Source organism: Chanos chanos, chromosome 5, assembly GCF_902362185.1.
Source record: "Chanos chanos chromosome 5, fChaCha1.1, whole genome shotgun sequence".
Lineage (NCBI taxonomy): Eukaryota > Metazoa > Chordata > Actinopteri > Gonorynchiformes > Chanidae > Chanos > Chanos chanos.
Genome location: NC_044499.1, coordinates 19,764,385 through 19,791,911, shown reverse-complemented (window position 1 = coordinate 19,791,911; position 27,527 = coordinate 19,764,385). Strand labels below are relative to the sequence as shown.

General features: G+C 42.3%; 1 protein-coding gene across 1 annotated transcript; it reads right to left on the bottom strand.

Annotated features, from left to right (window-relative positions):
• Positions 1 to 185: 185 nt before the first annotated feature.
• Positions 186 to 22,552, bottom strand: ephb3a (eph receptor B3a). Its single transcript, XM_030776050.1, has 16 exons — positions 22,489 to 22,552; positions 19,076 to 19,140; positions 17,657 to 17,941; positions 16,973 to 17,360; positions 15,339 to 15,494; positions 13,810 to 14,145; positions 12,658 to 12,782; positions 11,973 to 12,129; positions 11,450 to 11,558; positions 10,252 to 10,304; positions 8,604 to 8,726; positions 6,796 to 7,043; positions 4,023 to 4,238; positions 2,642 to 2,791; positions 2,056 to 2,249; positions 186 to 294 (listed from the first exon to the last, which is right to left on the bottom strand). Exons 1-16 carry the CDS (start codon positions 22,550 to 22,552, stop codon positions 186 to 188), a joined length of 2,778 nt encoding a protein of 925 aa, XP_030631910.1.
• Positions 22,553 to 27,527: the final 4,975 nt, after the last annotated feature.

Here is a 27,527-nt window from a genome sequence, read left to right as displayed (position 1 = left end):
AGGCTTTCCAAATACTGTAGTGTTTTTTTCCTATTGGCTTTCCAAATAGTGTGCAGTTTTTCCATTGGTTGCCCAAGATAGGATCTGTTCCAGTAGTTTTCTGACTTCATGGACTTCCAACTGGGATCTTTTCTTCAGAGAGGAATTTTTTGTCTCTGGGCCCCAGCAGATGTTCTCTCTGTCCCTCACACCCGGATGGGAAGAGTCTGGCTCATTTGTTGTCTCATATCCTGCATACCGTCTAAACTCTTCCTCTGGTGGCCAGGTAGAGTCCCACCCATGCCGTAAAGATCCCTAGAGAGAGAGGGAGAGAGAGAGAGAGAGAGAGTGAGTGAGCGAGGGAGAGAAAGAGAGAGAGCGTGAGTGAGTGAGAGAGAGAGAGAGGGAGAGAAAGAGAGAGAGCAGAGATAGATTTAGCATGAGGAGAGAAGGATGACTTTGCCATTTAAAAGGAGTAAGAAAGCAAGTTCGGAGAGGAAGCTATGAGAGCCATGAAAAGGTTTTTCCATCAATTTGTACAAGAAAGAAAACGTACACACACACACACACACAGACTTGTCTTATGTAGGGAGGTACACGCACACATGCGTATACAGTAGTAGTGTAACACACACACACACACACACATGCACATATGCATATGCAGCTGCGGGCTCTGGAGATCTTATCATGGCCTGTCGACACGAGTACACGCCTGCTCTTGCATACAGATGCAAACATAAATGAATCATATGCATATGCCATCAGCATGCAGCTCCACGCAGAACATGACACACACACACACACACACACACACACACACATGCATACTGTGCCGAACACTGTAGCGGCAGGCTGCCCGGTTTTCCGCTGGCACATTAAAAAGCTCATTAGCCAACTAATTAAAGCCATTCCTCTCTTTTTGCTTCTCCTCCGTCTCCCTTATTACGCTGTCTCCATCACCTCAGCCAGTGCACCCACAGCCCAAATCCATCCCACTATCACCTACGTACAGGTGCCATCCGTGAGAAAAGGACGATATGTAAGTCATTTGCCGTATGTAAGACAGCCATTAGGCATCCACATGATTCAAAGAGCCTTAAGCTATCACAGCGCGTTTTAACACAGCTTGCTATGAGGATGACATGTTCTTTTATGCTCTTTTGGTGAAAAAGTGAATAATGACACTAATGCCCCCCTCCCCTCCCAAACTATTTTAAAAAGTTAATGTTCAAACCCCTTACTCTGAGAGGTTGCGATGTAAGTAAAAAGCTCTAAACTGTAAACAGCAGTTCATTGGCTGTGGCACAGTCCTCATCAGACCATCTAAGTCACTGGATAAATTCAACTAAAAGGATTCAGGAGATCTTGCGCTTGCTGTTTAGTCCTTGAGAGTCAGCTTTAAAGAGCTTGTCAGCAAGATGACATCATCATTCTCAGTTCTTTCTGAGCAAACAGCGACATCAGAATTCTGATTTGTAATAGTTCACATTACCAGATGCCTTTGGGAACGATCCAGTCACAGCAATCGTTATAAATATGAAATCTCTTGTTTGTTTGTTTTTTTTTAAAGGTTTAAGCAGGAAAGTGATGCTTTTTTTGGTGAATGTCATTTTACTAAACATACCTCTGTGGCTGCTAAAAGCACTACTGCCTTTTTGTTTTGCTGTTTGAAATGCAATTTAGATGATGTGTTGAGAACCTGTGGAAAGCAGTGCTAGGCCAATTTTTTTTTTTTTTTTTCCAGTGAATCAGCTACTGGTCCTGAGAGTTACTACAAGCAAAATCAACAGCTCTAATGCAATCAGCAGAACTAGCCTCTTCCCTCTGACCATTAAACAGATCAAAATGTTCCTGAGGAGCCATATAGCAATAGCATCTGTAGAAATAGCCATTAATCTGCATTGCCTCTTTCGGCTCAGGGTATAGTCTGCCATTTTGCTTCAGACCCTCCAAGTCCTACTCAATTTCCAAGGATGACCCAAGGGGAACAGAGCAAAGGGGCCATTTTGGATTTAAACAGTCTCTCTCTCTCTCTCTCTCTCTCTCTCTCTCTCTCTGTGTATTATCACTCACCCTGAATGAGAGTCATTCACCACTTTCAGGCTGGCAGCATTGCGGAGAAGCTTGTCTAGAGTGGACACTATTTGGGAAAACCTGGGTCGCATGTTCCTCTCTTTGAACCAGCACTCCAGCATTAGCTGGTGCAGCACAGCAGGGCAGTCCATGGGTGGGGGCAGCCGATAGTCTTGCTCCACTGCATTCATCACCTACCGTAACAACAACAAAAAAGAGTGAAGGAAAAATGTTTTTTTTTGGTTTTTTTTTGCAGAGCGAGGTCGAGAGAGATTGAGGATATAATGAGTGTATGATGGTTTGAAGGATTCTTACTGAATGGTGAACAGTGCGTGTTGTTTTATTCTATTGTGGTAGGCTAAAAAAGACTCAATGGATATGTGCTAATTGAGATCCACCGCAATACTAAATGAAGCAACAAAAGATCATATTCTTCAGAGGCCTAAGATTTGGTCTAAAAACAGATGCAAGACAGGCTAATTGGAAAATAACCATTATACAAAAGATATCATGCAATCAGACTTCACTGTGGCAGGCTAATATTTTTTTTAAACATGTGTAGGCTCATAAGCTAGGAGGAACTTACATCTTGATTGCTCATGTCCCAGTATGGACGTTCTCCAAATGACATAACCTCCCACATGACGATGCCAAAGCTCCACACGTCACTGGCAGAGGTGAACTTACGGAAGGCAATGGCCTCTGGGGCGGTCCAGCGAATAGGGATCTTTCCTCCCTGCGGAACACACACACACACACACACACACACACACACACACACACACACACACACACACACACACACAGATGTTCTATTAAGGACACACAATGCTATCTATATCAGCCGTAATCTAAACTCACAGCTGTCGCGTCAGTACCAGCCATGCTCTTTGACCACAGGCTCTTCTCACACATTTAAAATAAGTAGCTGCAGGTTACACTGAACAACTATTCAGTCAGATCTGTGATAAGGAACCTGTGCATGGGACTAGGGTCCCATCTGTTTTGGGTCATATTCTCTCTTTTGTGTGCTAAAATTTAGCTTACAGCTAAATGACATTTTCAGACAGCTGGCTAATCAGTTAGTTACACTCTAGTGTCCGCCCTCCCAGTGTTTTTCTGAGTGTCTTGTCATTAGCACAGAGTGACACTGGCCACTGTTAACATCTCTACCAGGAGACTCACAGATCATACTGACAAAAATAAAATAACAAAAACGCTTGCTTTTCAAATCAATGCTCTCAGAAAAAAAGAGGTATGGAGCAAACTGGGCTGCATCAGTGCAAAGGATGACCACAAGAGAGCTTCTCCCTATTAAAAATTAAAAACGCATACAGAAATGTCAGCATAGTTAGTCAAGCTCTCTTCATCCTGGCTTGTTGGATATCTTTTTGGTTTTGTTAGATGTTCAACCATAAGTTCACCTGACAGTCTAGTTTTCGGCCTTCTAACAGTTTAGCAAAGCCGGACAGCTAGTTTTGTTAAGTGAACTAACAAGCTGTTTAGCGTATCACCTATACATTTTTCTTTTTAGAATAACATTTGGTAATATTTGGTCCTAATTTAAAAAGGCTCCCCACAATCAGCTTGGTCAATACACTCTTGTCAATAAGGAAATCAAGCCAAGTTCATATTTGATAAAAAACTCAAATTACATCTCTGTAATAATTTTGAGACTTTCAGCATTACTCATACTTGTCCTAACAGAACTGAGACTTGACTGAAAGTCTTGCTATATCAACAAGCAAGTTAAAAGAAGCACTGCCTCTTATTCCATATATTCCAGCTGGTGTAGAAGTAGTTGAAGTCAAAATCCATTCTTATGTTCAATGAATGGACTTATGTTCAATAAATGAAATGGCAGAATACTTTGAATGGGCCAGCACTGACACACAGCCTTAACCGCGCGGTGCTGTTGACCATGTGCTAACACCGCAGGATACAGGCAGATTCTTCTCTGAACTCACCAAGGAGCTGGTGTAAGTGGGGTCGGAAGAGTTCTCATCCAGAAAGCGCGACAGGCCAAAGTCAGACACCTTGCACACGAGGTTGCAGTTCACCAACACGTTCCGGGCAGCTAGGTCGCGGTGGACGTAGTTCATGTCCGAAAGGTACTTCATTCCTGCAGCGATGCCCCTCAGCATTCCGACAAGCTGAGTCACTGTGAACCTTCCATCATTCAGCTGTGAAAAGACAGGAGATAGGATAATATTAACAGTTACAAACATGACACGACACTGATTATAACCTTTCGGATATGTTTATGCAAGACCATGATGATAGCTTCAACATAGCACAGTGAGCAGTCTGCTCAGAGATAATGGGTTAGCAGTGAAATTTGCATAATAGCTCAGTTTTCAGCCTCCCTCGTAGTGTGTCTCTGCCTGCCGACAGTAAATCCCTGCATGCATAATATAATGACATTACTTTTTATAGTTTGTCATGGCCAAACAAAGGCTACAATTCAGGGGTCTTTCATTTCTAACAGAGGAACAATAGTGCAACAGTGCGCATGTTAGCGTTGGCAGTCTGCAGCTCACTGCTTTGCGCTAATCTACAAAATGGAGAATAAACGTCAAAACTGGTGACGGTTGTGCTTCTGGCACATTACTGGGCATCTCAGAAGACCATGGTGTAGGAACAGAGAATTACCCATGTCCTGAGAATGATGTGCAAGCCACCAAACCCCTACATCTGTAAAGATTCCATGTATTTTCAAAGACCAGCAGACATAGCTTCTATCAGGCAGGGTTTCTCTGAGGTAAGAGATTCTCAAGCCTGACCCTAGTGTTCTTTTTAAATGCCATATGATTCACACTAAGCCTCTGAGTACTGGGACATCATTAGATCACTAGCCTGTTTCACGTGGTCTAACTCTGGTCACGATGAACATTCGGGTACAAGATTTTTGCTAGGGTTTTTTTTTTTTCCTTCTGTCTCTTGTACCGCGTGATTCATGCCAAGATCATCTTAGTGGGTAAATTTAGAGCATCCTTAGCCCAGTGGATTCCTGCTTCGTATGGTGGTCTATGTCTGTACTATGACTTCCTGGGTTGAGAGAGAGAGATACAGAGAACAGGCTGTCCTGGAGGGCGGCTGTCTGAAGGAGTGTGTGGCAGAGGTTGATTCATCTCCCTGATGGTGCCGGCAAGTCTCACGAGATCTTTATGGTCGACAGTCCATAAAGTCCAACAATACAGTCAGTCGCCCCACTTGACTTGACAGCTTATATGAGGTGCTGCAGTGTTTTCACAACGTATTGAAAGTCACACTTTTCGACTGACAGTGTTTCTCCTTTGGAGGGATATTTGTGACACCTGCCAAGCCGTTCACAGTCTGTTTGGACACTCTTGCTCTAGGTTCACCTGTGTAAGCTTCCTATGTTTATTTTTTGACTTTCAGGAGGATTGATACTTTTTCAGCAGTATCAGCAGACAAATCTGAGATTAAGTCCATTTCAGTTGCTCTAGTCAGACTAAAATGATAGTGACCTTTTAAAATGAACTCCAGAATCGAATTAGTACACGCTAGCAATATTCTGGTAATAATCACTCTGCACAAAAAATACTGTGAGGGCAAATGCTGTCCAACCTTATTAAAGTGAAAATATTTCAGGTCAAACAACCCTCATGGTCTCCTGTGGTCTTCAAGATAAAGTCTTTTTTTTTTTTTTTTTTTGCTCATTCTTCTTTGCAAAATTAATCAAGACGCTTCAGTTCAGCTGATAACTTAGTGAACAGCTCTTTCCTACTTCTGCCTCATTCTTGATTACAGTGAGCTCCCAGCTTTGACTGGACCACCCTTGAACACTGATTTTTTGTTTTTGTTTGCAGGACTCTCTAGTGTGGCTATGGGGGTTATTATTCTGCTTTTTGTTTTTTTGTTTTTTTTTTAAATCCGTATTCCTGGTCTCTTTCTCACTTTGACAGGTTTTCCTGCAGGAATGTCTGCGCATCCATTTGGCCTTCTATACTTGTAAGGCTCTGACTCCTCAAACTGTCCCCATACCATGACAACACTGCCACTATGACTCACTGTAGGGAACTGCTCTCAAGATGACGTGCAGTTTTTCAGTTGTGAAAAAACCCCCCCACCATTTAGCATTGAATCAAAGAAGGATTATTTTTGTCTCATTAAACCAAAGAATCTTTTTTCACTTGGCTTCAGAGTCTGCCACTTGCCCTCAGGAAAATATCTGTTGTGTGTGTGTGTGTGTGTGTGTGTTTATCAGCAGTGGCTTTTGTTTGTCACTCTCCATGAAGCTCAGATTTGTGAAGCACAGTTGTCTTATCCACAATTTGTCCCATCTAAGCTGTGGAAGACAACAATTCCTTCGAAGCTGTCATAGACCTCCTGGTGGTCTCCCTGACTAGTCCTCTTTTCACACAGATACAAAGACACCTGTTCCTGCACAGATATACAGTCATGCCAAATTTTCTTTTTTCTGGACTAAGGTGTGTTTTGTTAGACATTCACTGTCTTGGAAAATCCTCTTATGTGCTCAAAGGCAAAAAAGTAAATGCTTATTATTTTCTATTTACTTGTACTTTCCAGAGCTCAAAAGGACTTTTTTTCACATAGTTATAACTTTGGGAAAAGAGCACTGCAGAACTGTGCGTATATCCTACTTTTAACAAGGACTTTGAAATGTAAAATGTGCTAAACTGCTTTTGGTACTTACTGTGATGTAAAGCATTGTTAGAAGCTGGTTATGATGTCTCAGTATGAATACTTGCTTACCCTGAGGAAGGAATCCAGTGCTCCATTTTCCATGAACTCAGTAATGATGAGGACCGGACAGCTCCTGGTCAGCACGCCTTCCAGGTGAATGACGTTTGGGTGGTCGAATTGGCCCATGATGCTGGCCTCGGCGAGGAAGTCCCGCCTCTGTCTCTCTGTATAGCCTGCCTTCAGTGTCTTAATCGCCACCGTCACTTCCCTCCTGCCTGGCTGCTTCAGTCTACCGCGACACACCTCCCCAAATTCTCCTAGAGGGACAGGGTGGGAGGAACATGGAGAGAGGGAGTGGGAGGGGGGAGTGAGGGAGGGAAGGCAGGAATATTGGCTTGAGCTGAGGGTAAAAAAATTGTTGATTCAGGGACTCGGGGTGGGGGTTGGGGGTGGAAGATTATGAAGGAAAATAGAGGAAAGAAGTGACAGGAGAAGGAAGAGCTTCCGTGTTTAGGGTTTGAACAGGCAGGGGACTGAAGGAGAGAGAGGATGAGAGAGCAGTTTGGGACCAGGTGAGGGAGGAGAGAGGAGTTTGAGGGTGGTGGGGGTCTTGCATTGAGTCCCTGAGGAAGGAGAAGGAGAGTTTGCGTCGAGAGGAAACGGAGCGAGGAAGGGAGGAGTGAATGAGTGAAAGAATGGAGTCAAGAGTTGATAGTGAAGATGGCAAGCAGCATGCAGATGGTTAATTGCAGTATGAGGTCATTGCCATAGCACCATCACAAATAACTAATGGCTGAGTAGCTTCACTGTTCAGGGAAAGGTCAATAGCCTCAAAGTGTTGACAAGTAAAGTACAGATTTACCTCCCATTGCTTGAAGGAACTACACGTACTTCATATTGTGTGAGAACAACTAATGAAAAATATAACCCTGTTGTTTTTTATTAGGGCTTGACTGATACCAGATTTCTGGGTCCAATATGGTACTGATTTGAGGTCTCTGGGTTTATAGACTACCGGTACAGAAATTGATTTTTTGTTGGAGAGAAACAAAAAACACTACTACAGATTTCAGTTTTATTTTTTCAGTTTTAAGTACATTTCAATTATTTTGAAAAGGTTTAAAAGAACAAAACGTTTAAAACTTTAAGAAAAAAATAACCATAAAAGAGGTACTCTTGTTTTCACTTTGTCAACTCTGTATCAGTAAGGTTAACTAAAGACCAATTAATTAATCAACACATCATTAATCTGCTAGCATAATCTCTTGAGTGTGCAATTGTGTTATCGTTTTTTTCCACTAAAAAAAATGACAAACACAAAGGATATAGGTCCAGTAATACCATATACATTCATTAGTTACTGGAGCATATTGGTCCCACTCATTCCAATGCTGAAAGATGACTCCAAACCAAGTATCCACTGATATATCAGTGAAAACCATATATAGGTACATTTACTGTTGGGTTTTCATGTATCTGGGGAAATCTGTTTGGATGTAACCGAAAACAATGTCAAATTCCTAACATCAGGTGGACACTAAATGTTTATTTCCAGATACCAACTGTTTTCAGGCACCATCTGTTGACAACGCCTTTCTCATTTGAACTGAGTGATGGTTATTGCTGCAGACACAGATGAACGTGGAAAGAGCATTGCTTTAGAGAAACAGATCCTACTTTGGTAGCTGTTTAGAAAAACTGACACTTCTACATAGCAAATTCTAGAAGCTTTGACATTTTCTAACTTTGTGATATTGACCACAGGGCTTGATTATACAAACACAGTGTGTTTGATGTTAGATTGATAAAAATAGACAAGGAGTTGTAGCAGAGCACAATGATGCTTGACTGCTCTCCTTTCCAAATGTGTTGTTTACCTGCTCCAATGACTTCCTCTATCTTCACGCATGAAATGTCAATCTCTCGGGCAAATTCATGGACAGCTTCGTTGGGGTCCTCATAGGTAAAAGGGTCAATGTAAACCTTAGCACCTGGGGACACTGTAAATAAAGTAGAAATAATTAAAGAATCCTACTAGGGTGACCTGACATCCTTAGTTGAACCTGTCTCTGATAATGTTCCCACATTGCCTCCGGGGCACATGAAGGACACATTATTTACTCTTGCAACAACTTGTTTATGTGCTTTCCACTTGTTTGGTTTCAAATGGAATGCGTGGATACTTGGAACTGCTAAATCAGATCAAGCGATACATGACATGGTGGTTACAAGACTCAACAGTAAATTTTTCACAAGCCCAATTCACTGCTAGATTGAGAAGAAGGGTTGTCCTGATAATACCATCCTACTTATGGAAACAATACATAGGATAACAAAACAAAAAACAAACAAGTAAAACAAATAAGCAAACAAATAAACAAATGATATCATAATGAACAAATAATGAACAAATTATTGCATTTACATCAAACTAAGCAGCTCCTTTAGTGCAGAAATTGCAGTGCATTCTTTTTTGCTGTGAGAGATTGTGTGTTGAGAGAGTGACTGTACAGGAGCCTGTGCCTGTCTTACATTTCAACTTAATCAATGTCTTATGCCTCTGAATTACACCACCACCTTAATGAGGAAACAACGGTAAGCTGCATTGAAATTTCCTGTGAATTGCACTTTTTTAAATTTTTTTTTTTTTTTTCAGGCTGAATTTGTTCAAGGCTGATTCTCCCAACTCCACTCACGCTGAGCCCTTTGTAATGTTTAATATTTATATCCTTATGCAAAATAAAATGTGTGTTAATGGTTTTCAAAATATGTGCATGAATTTCTGTCAAGCAGCAAGTCTGGCAGTGTTCAGTTGACATCGACAACTGTGTGTGTGTGTGAAACCGTGTGCTTTGTATACACTCAGCGTCAGTTGAATTTGCTCCACAGTTTTGGATGTTTCTGTCAGTTTCACCGATCAGCCTTTTATGGCGAACCCCAGTGTCCCCGTTTTTTTTTTTTTTTTCATGACAAAATTCTGCTCACTTAAATATAACATTGGTAATTACTGCTTAAGTAGTTCTCTGTTGAACCAGCTCTTGCTGATGTACTTCTCTTACATTTCTTAAAGCCATAATCTCTTTCCTGCTGCGAGAGACCACTTAAACCAGGGCTGCCCAGATCCAGCCATGGGAGGGGGGCCAAGGTCCCGCTGATTTTCATATCTAACTTTGACGAAGGAGTGCACACACCTATTCCCCAGGCAAAACTCTGATATTTCTACAATTTCTAATTAAGAAGTAACAGAATTGAAAGAAAAGAATAAAAACCCCAACAAAACAGCATGACTTTGGTCTTCTAATACAGAATTTGGGCACCCATCATTTAATCAGTTATGGGTATTGTTCATAGCATCTAAATGCCATCTGATTATATAACCAAAAAAAACAAAAAAAAAAAAACAAAGTCCATGTTTGTTAACAGCTCAGTTCATGTCATCCATCTGAAAATACCATCATAATTCTCATACAGATTCAGTCATGGAGGGACGGTCATTCGAGAAGTGCCTTTACAAAGACTACTCACCATATTGCTGCAACTTCTCTGAGTATTCTAGCTCTGAGCCGGTGCGTTGCCTCCTAAGACCAAACAAAAGCCATTCTCATGTTAAACACATCCATAGCCTAAATGCTTCATAAACATATTCAGTTGTGGACTGTTCTGAGTTGGCTGCACAGAGACGGGCAGCTTACGAGCATACGCGCAGTTATGCTGAATCTGTATCTGGAAGTAAAAAATGCTTAATTACATGGTTCAGATGACAGCAAAACGATAGGTTAGATACTGCCAGAATGTGTGTCAAATTCCCCAGAGTATAGGTCAAACACCCCAGGAACACAGGGGGCAAATACCAGGGAATGAAATACACTTGTTGCGTTTGGTCTCCGTGTCTTGATGTTCACATCATTTAGTCGGCGAGGTTGAGTGAATTCAATAAAGCTCGCTCTCTCCCCTTTTGTTTTCCAAACTCTGCATAAACAGCCAAGCATAAAAAGACAGCCAGCAGAGGGGGTCTATTGGAATTCAATGTCCGTAAGATCTCTTTTGTTTCCTGACCTGCCCTGACAATAACGCCTGCGGCTAATTAGCATCTCATCTCCAATTGAAATGGGGCAACTAGGAAGAGTGACGCCTTACACACACACATACACACACACACACACACACACACACACACACACAGAGACATATGCACTTAGGCTGGTCAGACTGAGGCCAAGTGTGGGGTGAAAGAGATGGATAATGGTGAGGGGCTTAGACTCAGTCCGTTTCACTGCATACAAACTCAGCGTGCGTTTCTGGCACGGCCTGACTCCTCTTTCACGAAGGAGAGCCAATACAGAACTAAAGGTCTGACAGAGATACTTCTAAATGTTGACTAAAAAGAAAGAAAAAAAACAACTTTGAAGACCTAGTTCAAGACCTAAGCAAAGAGGTGGTTAATTGTGCCTTTTCATTTCACTTGAATGAAAAGTTTTAATAAACACTTGAGATGTTGAAGCACACTCAAGATTGAAATATCCTGCTCCATTTAAACACTTTACCTGTCAGCATTTTGATGTATTGCTTTGTAAAATCATCAGCCGTAACAACCTCAAGAAATGAAAGGAAATAAATAATGACCACGCAAATTTATTGGAGTGAATTCATGTGGTACTAACCTTCAAATAGCCTAACTATTCAGGAGACCGGGAGAGTAGAGACTTTGATTGACAGTTCTTACCTGAGGCAGATGACAGCGATGACAATGAGAGCAAGGATAACCACAAATCCAGCCGAGCCTGAGCCGATGATAAGAGGCAGCTGGTCCTGTACTGATCGCTCAGGGTCATCTACGAGATCACAGAGCCAATTAAAAACCTCCTTAGTACATATTACAGCCAATAGAAACGCTATAGAATAATCATAAGGCTACACTCACACTAACAACCAATCAATTCACATTGTAAACATCCCCAAGCCAATAAAATGTGTTTGTGAATCTGACTTGCCGCTGGAAACTCAATAAAGTCACTGAGCTGCACGAACACATACATCACAATGACAACCAATGGAAACCAATGAAATCTCTATGTGATCATAATGAAGGTAACAACATTTTAGTGCCTTATCAAGACCGGTTTAGAAATGATGAAACGTTAGCTATCACCCTACGGACCAAGGCGACTCGTGAAATAAAAAGGAAGTATATGAACAAAATTTGAAACACTTGAAGGTCTAAGTAAGAGAGAGGCAGAGGAACATACCGTGCAGGTTTGTGCTGAACTCCAGTGGGCTGCTGTAACGACCGTAACCGGCCACCGTGCGGGCACGGACCTGCACCACATAGACTGTGCCCTTCTTTAGCCCTTCCACTCTGGCTGAGCTGTGTTGGGCAGTGACAGTGTGGGAGAAGGCGATGCCCTGAAATAAACACACACACACACACACACATACACACACACACACACACACACACACACACAGAGAATCACAAATGTGAACATAAGCAACTACACATATGCCACAAATAAAGCAAGTGAATAGTTAATTTTCTGTTATACAGTATGAAATAGTATAAAGACAGCCACAAGGCATGGCAGTACCTTGAAAACAGTTTCGAAATTGATCCCTTAAAATCTGCTTCCAAAATCTGAATTTGTTATGCAGTCTAATATGCTTTTTGTTAGCGCACAGTGAATTCAGCTGTGTTAAATTAACTCTGGGAGTGTTTGTATTGTTTAAATGTCCAAGTTCATTCAACACTGGCAAATTTGCTGTGCATAAATGACTAAATTGTTATGACTGGTCATCTGTTTGTTTATTGCACTATTACTTTTGAAGTGTGTCCAGGCAGCTGAGCTATCCATGTTGGCTGGTACAATGTCATTTGGGCGTTTTTTCCAAATGTTACTCAGTGAAATTGTTTCACAAAAACACATCACCCCTCACCCTCTCGTTGTACTTGATCTCATAATCCAGAATAACTCCATTGGGTTTGGACGGAGGTAGCCAGGAGAGGGTTAGCGTTCCCGCGGTAGCCTTCAGCAAATGCACAGTGGGCACAGCAGAGGGGACTGGTTTCGTTCAGAGAGAGAGCAATGTAAATAAAGTCATCGAAAATAGCAAACAAATGAAAAGTAGCTGAAAACAGTCTGTATACTCATAACATTCGCAGTAAGAATGAGGGAAGGGGATGTGGATCCACTAGGCACAGTTTGCATTGTGTTTCAGTTCGCTCAAAAACATGCCCTCACACACTTCACATCCTCACCCACTTCCCCTTGGGAAAATCTGTCTATGATCCACATGTTTTGCTTTCCCCAACTTAAGTGCTGTTCCATCCCAGTGGTGCCTCAGCTGAAGAGTGTGAGACCAGTGCTTTGAGGGCTAAGAGGGTGGGTCAATACAAAACTGTGGACTTTGGGTGTTGAAATTGCCCACAATGCACTGTAAGCATCACGGTGGCAGGAAAGGCTATTTATAAACGTAAAGGAGGCAGACGGCTTTTTGCTGAAGTGCCTCGTGCAAAGTTTTGCATCTGGTGACGCTGCTTAATATAACTGCATCAAAGAACAGCCAGTCCCATCTCCGCTGTGCTGTTGACAAAGTTCTGAATGCGAGAAGCATTGTGTTTCAGAAGCTGCTCACCTCGACCTCTCTCCTCTTCGGTCAGCAGGTGGCTGCTCATGTGACTCAGCAGCTATGCATGCACTAAGAGTAGAGGGCTAAAGCTGGAGGGCATGTTTTTCAGCAAATTGAATGGAAGCCTCAGTTTGTGGAGTGGTGTGGTTTGTCTGTGCAATGTACAGATCTCCCTTTTCTCAGGCATCACACGTTCACAAACACACACGCACGCACGCACGCACGCACGCACACACACACACACACACACACACACACACACACACACAAGCATAAAACTCGTGGTTCTCAAGCCCTTTATAACAGAAATGTTCTTCTTGCTTTAGTTATCACAAACAAACACAAAAGCCTGCAGGTTCGATCCTCTATGTCGACTCTGAAAACCAAAACTGACCATTACAGCCTGTGAACAGAGCAGAACACACACTGTGTCCAGCGTGGGATGGTGACATTGCTTACCGGCCTGGTTGGTGGTGATATTGACGGTGGCGTAGCGGGGTGCTGTGAGGCTTTTGGCCGAAACGCCGTTGACGGCTTGGATCTCGAAACTGTAGCGTGTGTGAGCCTGCAGGTTTCTCGCTGCCGCTCGTCTTTCTGGTAAGCCTAAACGCCGAGGCGACACCTCCACATTGTCATCGCAGCGGGCGCAGGCCCCGCCCCCGTGCGGACACTTCTTGCACACCACGTTGTAGACCACGTCCTGCCGGCCACCCGAATCTCGCGGCTCCGTCCACTCCAAGACCACGGAGGTCTCGTTCACGCTCGAGATGACATTCAGGGGAGCGGACGGCGTAGCTGTCGGGGACAACAATGGCAGGGGGTCAAAATCCAACTGTAAGTAAACCACGTGTCAGACCTACTGTTCTGAGATCTGCATCAATGTTCTGTTCACAAAATGAGAACGGGAAAAAATGAGATGGAAATTATGATCGTACGTCAGCTCGCAGGCAGATAATGATTTGTGATAAGATCTCAAGATAAGATACGACAATTATCTCCTTCTTTAAAAACAGCCATTCTGTATCTGATGTTATAGTCAGACAGCAGTTTGACCTCAGACAGACACGCTGCTGAAGCATGTATATATATATATATAAAAGCCCCTGACCTCTCTGAGCTCATCAACACTAATCCTCTGTAGCATTACAAATGAAGACGCCACATGTCCACACAAAGCCATCTGTCTCAGAGCAAACACAATTCTTTGCATTTGGATACTACAATATATTTATGGGAAAATGTATGTAAGACTAACTCTGGGAGGCTATAGAGAGAATGATTCCCCAACCTTTTTTGATTGATTAAAGTGCAGAAAAAAAAAACAAGCAAACAAACAAAACTAAACAAAACAAAACAAAAAAAAGCATCGGGCTCCATGTAGAAGATAACGATTATTTTGTTTTTTGTTTGCTCATGCTGCCAACTGTTAAACTGTTCTGGATCAAATGTAATCCCCCCCGAAGGCCTAATGAAAGGGAGTGTTTATTTCAGTCCATTTCCGCAGCCTTCATCGGTTCAATTAGTTAATTACCCGCATGTATTTGTTCTGAACTTCTTATTGAGCATTTGCAGAACAGTGTGGGAGGCAGTTCTCATTTGTCAGTCTCAATTTCTTACCCATGAATCTTGCTCAGCAAATCATAATGCAAACTAATTAAAAGCAGAGACCAGAACAAACCAGAACCCTATAGGAACTCCAGACCTACAGTCTCATTATGACAAAGAAAATAAATCTGTTTTTCGTGAAATTCATGTGTTCCTACGATTTGAGAAATGAGATTAAACTTAAAAGCCCATACTGGAATTTGCCCCGCAAACATAACCATTACCAAAAGAATTACTAAAATGCCCCCCCCCCCATTGTCTTGGGTATCTGTCATGAAAGCCATGTGTGACTACATACCATTTGATGAGGCCCATGGCAAAACGATTGTTTTGTGTGTGAGAGTCTGCACTTTGTCTTGTCATTATTGCTGTCTGTCACTTACTGGTGCAAGGAGAGTCGGGCAAGTCGGTGTCCGCACGGTAGAAGCCGCTTTGACAAGGGCACACGCCTGATGCCGGTGAGCTGGCTCGACTGTTGGGAGGGCAAGGAGAGCAGGACCCCTGGCCCTGATTTGATTTAAAGGATCCAGGACTGCATGCTGTAAGGGGATGACAGGGAGACAAGTTAGTGAGTGCTGCGATTACTACACCTTCCCCTGTTAAATAGGTCCCACTAAACACAACTCAGCTACGGCTAATATATGGGCGCTGGTTGGGCAACTGCCACGAGAGCAAGAAGCTTAGAAATACCACCCACGGCACTGAAAAATGGGGAGCATGAGCTGAAATAGAAGCTGGAAAATTCAAACGAGTGGTCCCAGCTCTTTCGCTTAACATGCATGACGTTCCGCATTCAGGACGAGAAAAAAAGAGTGCGACAGAAGGAGCTCTGAGGAGAGAGAGACCTAGAGAGAGCATTCCACGCCTGACAGATAAATGCTAACTCGGCTCACTGCGTTCCCGGTGTGTGTCAGCGGGTCCGGTGGCAGCCGCTAGATTACAGGCAGGGAGGTGATAAAGGAAATTATGCTTTCTCTCCTCGACCGAGCAGCTCTCTGGCTAGCCGCGGCCCTGGAGAGTCGTTTATCAGTCCTTTAAGGCAGGCTCTTAACCTTGAACAGCCTGATGGAAACAAATGAGGTCCTCATACTGTACTCTGAGGAACTTATTCCATACAACTCTGTGTCTACACACACCCACACACATACACACACATACACACACCCTCTAGGAAGGCCTCTCCAATACCACTGTTATTGTAACCACTCAGTCTCGTCTCTCCTTAACCATCTTGGCCACCCTCCGTCATCCCTTATTCGGTCTACCTTTCCTTTCCTTCCCTTTGTCTTCCCTGCTTTATTGGTCCCTCTGTACGCCCCCTTTATCTTGCTCTCACTATCTCTCTCACGCCCATGTATTCCTCTCCTCCCTCCCTTCTCTTTCTCTTTCTCTCTGCAGCAGCACCATCCATCTCCTGCATATTGCTCTGTTAGGGCCATATCTGATCTGTCAGGAGTAACTCCAGCTGCTGTCGGCTGCCAGCTTTGTTCTTTGACATCACCACAGTCCTCTGCCTGCTGCTGCGCCCCTCTATACTCCATGCAAAAGCCAAGAAGCAGCTCAGACTGGATGTGAAAGTGAACTGTAGATCAGCATTGCTGAATCTCTCAGATCCTTCCCGCCTCCAAACACCTCCACAGGCTCCTGATTCATCCTGACCCTTTAGACTCCTCATACTGTGGCTTCCACATCCTACTCAGTCTCCATGACTCTTGCATCAGCTTAGGAACGTATGTTTTTTCTTTAATATACTGAGCTTCTCCGTAACTCGCATTTAAAACCTTTCACGGACTCTACAACCTACATAAATAACACATCTGTGCTAACAAAAATGATAGAGTCCACACTTTAAACCTCAGTAGGCTTATAATGTTGTTGGCCTTATGACCTACGTATGACCCTTAACATCTCTTTTGGAAAAGCCTCTTTAATTGAGACCGTGGCATCAGTCCAAACCCACTTTAGAAGCTTAAAATTAAGAGGCTTTCAGTCCATTCCCAACACCATAAACACTTACGCTGGCACTGGGTGTCTCTCTTAGCTGGTTCAAATCCTGCCATGCAGGTGCACGAGCCCACAGGAACCATCCACTCCCCGTCCCCGTTGCAGTACAGTTTCAGAGGGACGGACACCTCCACGGCGTTAGACACACAAGTTCCCGTAGCTATAACGAGCGAGGTGGCCTCGGCTCCAGTGGCTGTTTCGGGGAAGACGGCAAAGCTGGCAATGGTGGTTGGGCATTTCTTGAAGAAGACCCTGGCTGATATGAGAGACATGCAGGCCCCCAGGTCCTGAAAAGCCAGGTAGAAGCCAGCTTTGGAAAGTGGTCCAAAGCTGCGCACTTTGGTGTTGACCAACCCAGTCTCCAGCAAGGAAAAGCTCTCGTCAGGGGCGATGGTGTCCACCTTCAACAGACAAAGCACAACTCAGTACTTGTTTCAGACAGTAGTTTTATGTACTTTACTGAACTGACCGTTAGACTCAATTTCTCCGGGCATTTTACTGTTTACATTTTCAAACTTTTCAGCATGAATTAACTGTAACACAGCATTAATGGTATAAAACACAAATACCATTTTAAGTGACACCTAAAAAAGTAAGTATAAAGTAGACACTGTCAGTCCAAGAAACAACCCTTGATCTTTGTTCTTGAACTTTGTACACTGCTGAGGATTTGTGGTAACCTTAAGGTCAAACTAACCTTCACATACGGGTTTTCCCTCCAGGCTGGGCTGGTCGCTGTAGCAGCGTCGCTGTCGGACTCATAGTAGAAGAGATTGAAGGTCTCTTTACAGGAACCGGGGATGTTGGGTATACTGGCGCAGTCACGGACCGAGAACTTAAGCTCAACATAGACACGCAGGACGCCCTGGCGTGGAATAAAGTCTGTGCGGAGCCAGTTGTTCTGGTTGGGCTCCAGAACGTTACACACTTGATAAGTGCGGATAGGGTTCATTGAGTCGTCATATCCACTGACTTCTTCCCACTGAGAGAGGAGAGAAGCATGACAGAAGATCTGGTTAAGCTCTTTTCTAAAAACTTGAGCAACCATAAAGGTAAGTTCTTACCATATCCTACTCAGTGAACAAACACAGATACAACACAACAGTCTAAGGCTGGCACTTGACCTGAGTCAGTTCAGAAATGTGAAAACTCCAAGGAATGACAGCTGAGCATGTTCACCCCAGGAAAACATTCTAAACGAAGGTGAACCATCACAGATTACTGAGCCTAATTGCTGAAAGAAATCAATGGTGGCAATTTTAGGCTTTTTGAAATTTTCTTTCCCTAGACAGGCTTGTGCTGTTTGGGACAGACCTAATTCTGGAAATTTAAAGCATTGGTGCAAGTGACCTTTTAAAAATTGAATAACAAAAAGCAAACAAACAAAAAAAAAAGGTTTGACCCGTTAGTATTAACATAAGAGAGTAAATTCACTTTTTCTACCCACAGAAGATTAAACAACTCAGCATGAAATAAAAAGGGCCATGATTTTACACCAAGTTATAGGTGTTTGTGTGCTTAGATGTGTCTTATATTTATCTATAAAAAAAAAAGAAAAGGAAAGAAAAGGGTCCAAGTCGATGTTGACTACCCACAACTTCACACAACACAATTAAGAGCCATCCCGGAGAGGGGGAGCATGTGTTTATCTCTCGGTGTGAGAGAACGCATTACTTATGATGATGCATGGCTTTTGAGATGCCAGACATTGAACGCAAGCCCGGAGAAAGCCCAACTGCTTAAGATTGTTGCCATAGCAACCCGTCGTTTTCCATTGACTGACTTCGCATGCACATTCCAAAGACAAATTGTGCGACGGGAGCAGGAGGAGGTCTGTCAAGCTTAAGGTCAAAATCGCGGTGGTTAATTTTTTACTATTCATGTGGGCAAAATCATCTGCCACCGTGACTCCTGTTAAAAACCACTTTGCAAATGAAACTGCTTCGGGGTGAATTCCATTTGTCATGGAGTGTGCTATTTTATTTGTCTCTCTGACTGGAAAGGATAGAAATTGGCAGACGCACAGACGTGCACACACAGGCACACACACAAACACACACGCACACACACACACACACACACATGGACACGCACACACACACACACACACACTCACCCCACTCTCTGGATAGGTGGTCCATGCCAGCTCTGTTGTTGCCAACCTGCTATCCATAAGAGTCTCTGCAAGAGCAAAAGTCACTTTAAAAACAAAAAGACAAAAAGTGCTCTGAAAACCAGTGACAATAATGATGACAACGGTGCTTCACAACACAAACATGTTTTCATCAGATTTTTTGTTTCTTGAAGTGCCTCTATACTTGCAGTTATCTCCATTGCTTCTCCAATATGTTCTAATAACCACTTTCATATTCATTCTTAGTTAATGCAACCCCCATTTATCTGACCGCCAAACTGGTGGCAGCTCATGAATAGGAAAACAGTCGCTAACTGGGGATCCTGTTGCTTTCCTCTGGGATTCCTGTCCATGCTGTAACAGTTAGTACTCCAGGCGTTCCCTGAATGCAGTACGATTACTGTGAGCCGGTTGCATGAACTCTATGGCAGTTGCAAATGGAGCACACACATGCTTATGTTTTATTCACTTTGTAAGTTGGTATTATATGAGGGGAAGTTCTCTCTTTGAATTAAAGTGACACTCTCATCTGCAGGCAAACACATGAAATATTTAGAGCATAACATCAACTTAGCTGATTAACGCACAAGCAAATATGCATGCACAGTCACATGCACGCACACACACACACACACAGACACACACACACTGTTTAAGTCCATCCATTTCATCGGGAAGTAAAAGAAAGAGAGAAATAAGAAGGACTGGACATAAAAACCCCTAGTTATGTGAACTATTCATTCAATTAAAGAAGAATGTGACAAGTTCTTTGAGGCTTTGATCAGTTACTTGTGACCGCATCTGCACTCTGCTGGAGGCATGCTGCATCTGTGTATCTGATGAGTCCTGAAGACACATTGCCAAAATCTAGTTTTCTATGATCACAAACGGACAGAGAGACTTACCCTTTCTCTCTTCTATGGACGTGAACGTGTTAAAGCAAGTGAATGTGAAATTACATAAAGCCTTTTATATATGCAAAGTTACAGAAAAAACAATCTAGCGAGATTCGGGAAAAAAAAATACAGTAAAAAAAACACTAGATGACCTTTTCCACTACTCTGTTATAATGCCAACAATTTGTCTGTGAAGTTTCTCTGGAAACAGTGAAGCTGAACGTGGAAGTCACCCTTGCATAGACTATTGTATACCAAATAATGCACTAAGCCACCGCCAACAATAGTCAAATACAAACTATCCTTTCAAAGAAAATGTGGTTCATACACTCCTTTGCATATTCAGACACTTTACATTTACATGGATGTTTCTGACTGAATGAAACAGGTTCACTCCACAGACAGACCTGAGATTGAACCCTATCTTATCTGTGTCACCTAGTGGCTGTGCATTTTTAGTATGGACCTGATGTGTAACTAATGTGATTGGTCAGGATGCCTTCGTGCAAGCCTGGCCTGTGTGACTCACTGGTAGCATTGATTGACTTGCCACCACTGAAACTGATGAGGAATTGAGCTGACTATGGCCAAGGTGAAGAGGAATGTGTCTATCGCTGTAGCAGGGGATTTTTGTGGACTGTATTAATGCTGGCTAGGCATGTGCTCACACTATACAAACCACTCTGGGTTTCAACAAAATCATTACTGAAACCAAAGGTAGTCTGTATCTTCCTACTCAAAAACATTAGCTCCAGGTTTGCTCTAAATCAGCACAACGTTAGCATATGAGCGCCTCGAGAATGAAATGAATAAACAAAGTACAAAGGATTGCCTTTGGAAAAGATACGTGTGTAGGGGGGAGGGGGTCCAGTTATGTTTCGGTTCTCAGTTGAATGAAAATTGGCTGTATTTTATGGCAGTTCAGATGAATTGAAGTGAAGCTGTGTATCTGAGTCTGTTATCTATCTACTCATTCAAACCACACTGCACACCAGCTCCAGCATATTCTTTCACTGGTTCATAAAACTCACATTTGAATATGTTTGTACTGTGCTGTAGTGTGTATGATTTCTGCAGGTGTGTATTTTATTGGTGGAAATCCTGTATATTTGCAAACAGCATCATAAAACATTGGGAAATATGAATGATCATCAGTCATGTGTGAGGGGCTTATTGCTACTGTATACCTCACAACACACCCATATACACTTGAAAATTTCCACTACAACTCATGTCTCAGAGTTTTGTCAGAGAATTCTTGGTGCTTCTTTGTTACGTTCTTATCTGTGGCTTGGTCACGGCCACTTGTTTTTTAAGCACTTTTCTTAAACACTCTGGTGCAATTTCTTTACCTGTCCCAGATCGATTGTTTCCAAAGCAGCTGGGTTCAGTGCTTCTGTGGTGCAAGTGTGACAATAGCCACAACATGATGGTGTTAAAACTATGCCAGGCTGACTTAAAAGGCTTAAAACGCTTACACCTAAGCAACAGGGGGTAATCAAAAAATGTTGCGATCATGTGACGCAGCCGAGCCACACTTAAATATCAGACCGAAAGGGGCAATTTTTTTTGGCAAAGGGTCACATTCGCCACCTCAACCTAATGAAGATGTGTGACATTTAGCCCAAAGGGTTTCTTTGACACCTAGTCATGACACATTAATGCAATTCCACATTGAGTAGCTCTGAAGTCAAGGAAGCACAAAAACACTATCATTCCCTTCAAAAAGCAGATGTAAGACTGATGAATCACTGTACAGCAATTGTTTCAAGCGCAGACTGAAATAGAGGAAGGGCCATGCAGAGGAGCTGGACATGCATATGTATGCCACTTAAAGTGTGAACATGCCATAACACAAATATGCTGCCACTGCATGAATAAGGGCGGGTTTGTGAGGGCTACTGCACTGCAATGTTGTAAAACAAAGCAAATGTCATTGTGATGCCTTGCTGTACCATTGTAAGACCGAACGTAAGTGTTGAAACAACCACATCTGGGATTCCAAAGCATTATAAATCAGTGAAAAAAAACCCATAAACATTTGGAGATATAGTTGTACATATGTAATGAGCTACGGTAGAACGGCAAATAAAACAAATCAAAACATGTATTTATACCACGCAGTGAAAAACCGCAACAAAGTAATCGCGCTACTTCCGTTGTAAGTACATTGTTTTAGCACCCTGGGGCATTGTACCTACAACAGTCTAACGTATGGATGTAGCCGACTAAAACGGCTCCAATACAAAAAGGATTTTCTTATTGCCTTTAACTAATCACGCTTTGTCGAAACAGCAAGTTTCTGACCACTTATTTTAGAAAAACAGGGATATATAGTACACACAGGCACAACTGAAAATGTGATGATTAGTGAATTGCTCGTGACAATTTGTTGAAAAGACGAAAACTAGAAGAGCTACAAATGCACTTCAGGCATAGCCTTTATTCCAGCTTGCAATCTGGGTGGAAAAAATGACAATAGAAACGCTTTTGACTTACCTTCAACTGCTAAAACCACAGGGAGCAGAAAGCTGTATAAAAACAGCAAGTGATCCATTGTCATACACCTTGGTTTTGGAACATGAAGAGCTGTTTTGACTGGACCGTCGGGACGAAAATCTCGACACTCTTTGAAGTCTCCGCAAACCACAATACCGGGACCGAACTTAAAGATTCAGCTATCGTCCGCTTCGTTTATCCCGACCCACAAATACCACCGAAAAGACGATTCTCTTTATGGATTTCATTCAAATCAAAGCGTACCGATAGAGACAACTCCATGTCGCATCGTCTCTCTTGCCAGAATTCCGTTTCATGTTTGTAACAGTCCGTTTTTGCATGAACGTTCACGTAGCCGGTCTGTTAATACCTCATGCAAAATACTAAGTAGCTGTTGCTTCTCGGTGACTTCACGTAGGAGTGACATATATGAAAGCGACCGAGAAAAGCACAGGGTTTGAGAAGGAGGGCTCAGTGGACAGAAACCCCCCACAACCACTCGCCCACCCTCACCCGGTGTAAGCAGGCACACCCCTGCGGGAAAAAGATTAGGGGCTTTTTCACACGTCTTGTCCGCAGTGAACAGTTTTTGATCATCTGTAAAGGTTTCAGGGAGATGATCACAGAGAAAAAGCTCAGTTACACAATTGCTCCAACCCACAAATATGCAGAACGATGCAAATCGAACCCGTGCTTGTTGATTTTGAAGACGTGTTTTTACACTGGTATTTTGTCAGTTCCTCGCTTTTTTCTTTCTGCTAACGGGGTTACGATGCTTACTTCATAGCGGTAGAGAAACACAATGTTCAAGAATCGAACCCAGAGCCTAGTTTACTACTACTACTACACCCACATCGCTCCTGACAGGCACCTTACAGTTTTACTCAGCGGTGACACAGCGCCCCTCGCAGTTTACTTACTACTTACTGTATAAATAGTCTATGCGACTTGCACTGTTAAAAAGGCATGCAGACTGTTATAGGACAGTTACTCACAACACCCACATCTACAGTCATACTACATCTTTAAGCCGGACCGCTGCCTGATGGGTAAAAAACAATAATCTTCGTCATTATTTTCATCCATAACTACCTATATAATCTCAGTTTCCCAGACACACACACACACACTCTCTCTCTCTCTCTCTCTCTCTCTCTCTCACACACACACATAGGCACGCACACACGCACGCACGCACGCACACACACATTAATTCATGCCGATCTGTGCATATATTTGCTATGAGGTCTCACAAATGTTGCTTGGTTGACACAATTATCAGATTTTTCGATGTGGCCCCATATTGTGTAGAGTGGTCAATAGGTAAGCAGTATGGATTGCTCAGGGAACAGAGAGCAGTGAGAGAAGAACATGGGAAAACAGAGGATAGGTGCCTATGGGAATGGCTCTGTGTTGAAAGGCTGACCACACTGGATAAAACTGGCCTCCCACCATAGCACGTATTCAAGACACCTCTAAATTATGGAGCTGCCTGGTCTATATGTGTTTAACACAGGAGCAAAGGCAATGAAAGCACTTCTTGTATTTTATCAAAACCTGCACATGTGTAGTATCTTATGCCTTGGATGACATGCTGAAACTGGAAAGCAAGGTGGTACTCTGCCATATCTACGATTTTTCACCAGTTGTGGGAAAACAGGAACAGTGCCTAGACTTATTATCCAGTATTGGATATGAAATCTGCTACAATTGATTGCTTGATCAGAAAATCATTATAAACCCCAGCAGACCACAGTATCATGACCTAGTTCACACTTCCATTAAAAATACAGATTTCTTCTCTTATTCAACAAGAAAGAATCCGTTTCAGAAGTGAAAGTGACCATAAACATGCTGATCATTACAGCTGGTGCTATCCAGATTTCCAATGTCCAGTTAAAGGTTCCTCTAACTGTAACCAGAGCTCAGTCCACACATCTATTTACACAACATTGACAGTGATTGTGAAATGATGTCAATCCTTGGAGACCCAATTATGCCCCCAAAAAGACTGGATTGCTTTCTGTTTTAAAATTTTGTACACGACATTCTGGTAGCTTTCGTTATACTCAGTAAATGTCAAAAATGTAGAATCATGGTTTGTCCGGAGAGAGAGAGAGAGAGAGAGAGAGGAGAGAGGGAGAGAGAGAATTGTGTTTTTCATTATATTAGGAGCAGCTGCAAAAAAAGAAAATGGCAGTTGCAGTTTTGTCTGAAATTAAGCATGAAATAGCCTATTTGATGAAGGTTAGACACTTTATATTTTCTCTGATATTTATTATTCATAGCAGACAAAAGAAGCTTTGTGGGAAATAACTGGAAATAAATCAATAATGTGTTTAATGAAAGACATATCTGAAACATTCATCAAAGCATTTTTTTGTATATCCAGAGTGGAACAGGTGTATCAGATGAAGTTGGCACCTCTCTTCTGGTTTCAGAAATCTTATAACATTAATATTCAAGCTGCCTGAATGAAACACAATTAGACTGAATTGGGAGATGGCTGTTTCTAGGTTTCCATTCATTGCCTCAAGAAACATCACTCCCTAAACGAAGAGACAAAAATTAATTAAAAAAACATTCCCGCTAACAGTTGTTGCGGCTGTTGTATTTCATCTGCGAGGTTCTCAATGGGGAATATTGATGATTTGCCTCATATTTTACTGTTTTTACTCCTTTGTCTCCCTCCATTATTCATCTACTCCCTTTTTTAATCTTCAGTGGGCTGACTCAGAACTCATTTTCCATTTGAAGAGCATTCCCCTTTCTCGACGCGTGTCCGTAGCATTGATTAAGTGGACCCTGCTGGGGCGGAAATTATCTTTGGATTGTATTTTAACCCTATCTTAGAAGATTTTTCCATTAAACCATCTATCTCTTGTGTTCCCACGAAACTTCTGCTTGCTTACTGCTGATCGTAGATTTTCTTGCATTTATTCAATAGCTGTGTGTTGTATCCCACATCTGTATACAACTCTCCTCTTTCACCTCCAAATTCCTGCCACTCCATGAGTTGGCAAGTTCCCATCTAGTTCTGTCACACGGTGCCTTGTCTTGATAATGTTATTATGTTTGAGAATGCTCTGTGATGTGATGGCTGTTACTGAACTGCACAGCACTGCAGCCTCAAAGTCTAATTCTTATGAGGATTGAAGAAAAAAAAGGCTACTCTGCCGTGGCTTAAGTGTACCACAGATTTCATGTTACATTTGGGAGGATGGAGCTCTACTTCACTGATGTTTGAACACGATCATTTCTTGTTTATTGCCAATCAAGAATATTTCCTCCCCTGGAAGAATAGTAGGCTCTCTTTTACCTACTGTTAAATGGGTTAAATAGTAGCAGCAGTAGCATATGAGTAACAGTGATTTTAGACTTCATCCTAGTTCTTATGACATAAGAAATAAAAGTGAAACACTTTTCTTGCTTTATTTACTCACTTAAAATGCAAAAAAAGGGGTTTGACGGAGCGCTGAAAGAGTAAACGAGTGCACACGTACATTCTTAGCTACATCCTCTTCACCACATCATTGGTTAGCATATGTGCTAGTTTAGCATCAAATTAAAAACATATCTCTTAACAACCTTGGAATGTATTCTTTTTTTGATATTTTATAATCTCTGCTTTGAGGTCCTATTGTACATGTTAGTTTTAATGACAAAGAATTTCCTAGTCGATCGAAAGTGTGATATTTAGATGAGCCTTGCTTCATTTAGTCTTCTCACATAGCCAGATATTTAAATAGAATGTGGTAGCAGGGAGCCTGAGTAGGCTATTTAATACCTGACTGACAACGGTCAAATTGAATCACTGAATGTGATAGAGGAACTCAAGAACTCAAATAAAGCAGAATGGTCTCCTGATTTTGCAGGAACACGTGAAAAACGCTTTTATTCCCTTCAGACCTTAAAAGCGTACCAGATGCTGAAAAGGAAAGTGATGTGACAGTATGGCATCTGGTTACAAGATACGAAGTATTATTTGTGTGTGAGTCTTCATGGCGAGCTAGTAAAGAGTTCTCAGATGATCTACCGGGAGGGAAAAATACAACTTGCATGGGTGGATTTTTTTAGGGGGACTGGGTTGGACATACTGTCTCATGTCAGTGAGATGTGGAATGGTTCTCATAAAATGCCATAGGAGATAAAATGGGTTAAAACATAACAGTTCCAAACAGAGACGTGTCTTGACATGATATATTTGAAACATTCTCACACAAAAAAACAAACCGTATAATTGCCTTCATGGCTTCCATGTGGATACATGAAATTCAAGACTTCTCAGCGAGGGGCAAGCGCTGCTTTAATTTGCCCCCATAATTGTTAACGTGGAATTTTGTTTTGAGAGTGTATTCAAGGGCCGTTGCTCTTACTTTCATGCGGAAGAAGTCGACCGACTTTGTAACGGCTTACATCTGGCCGGTGTGCTGCTACGTTCAAATATTTGAAATACGATGCTTTTGGAAGCAGGAAAGTATCTTTGTCAAGCTCAAGGGTTCTTTTCGCCATTTGGTCCTCGGTTAATGGGAACAGCCTCTCTTTTCAGTACGGAACACATTTAGCTAAATATCTTCGGAGGGTCCTAATTTAGGTTTGAGGGAATTACTGGGGCATCTCCCATGGGTTGAGAATGTGTATTAATGAAATACGTGTCACAGATTTGACGCTACTCCTCACCCCATATATGCTAATACTAATGTCATGAGTGGCTAGAACTCTAACTTAAACCTGCGTACCGCTGTTCGAGTTGAATTCAAGAAGGGCTGGATTTTTTTTATCATTATTATTATTTAAAAAAAACAAAAAAACAAAAAACTGTTCTCTGCCATTTGATGTATGATAGAGCTTGGGGGGATATTAGGTTGGTGAGAAGGTAATTATTCATATAGGATCAGAGAGGGATTACTCAATATTGCATGTTTAGTATTAAACGGAAACAACACCCAAAAAACCGTCACTATAAACATGCAAATAATTCCCCTTATAAACAGGTTAACTATCATCCTTGGGAATATGTGCAGGAATTATGGTAATGT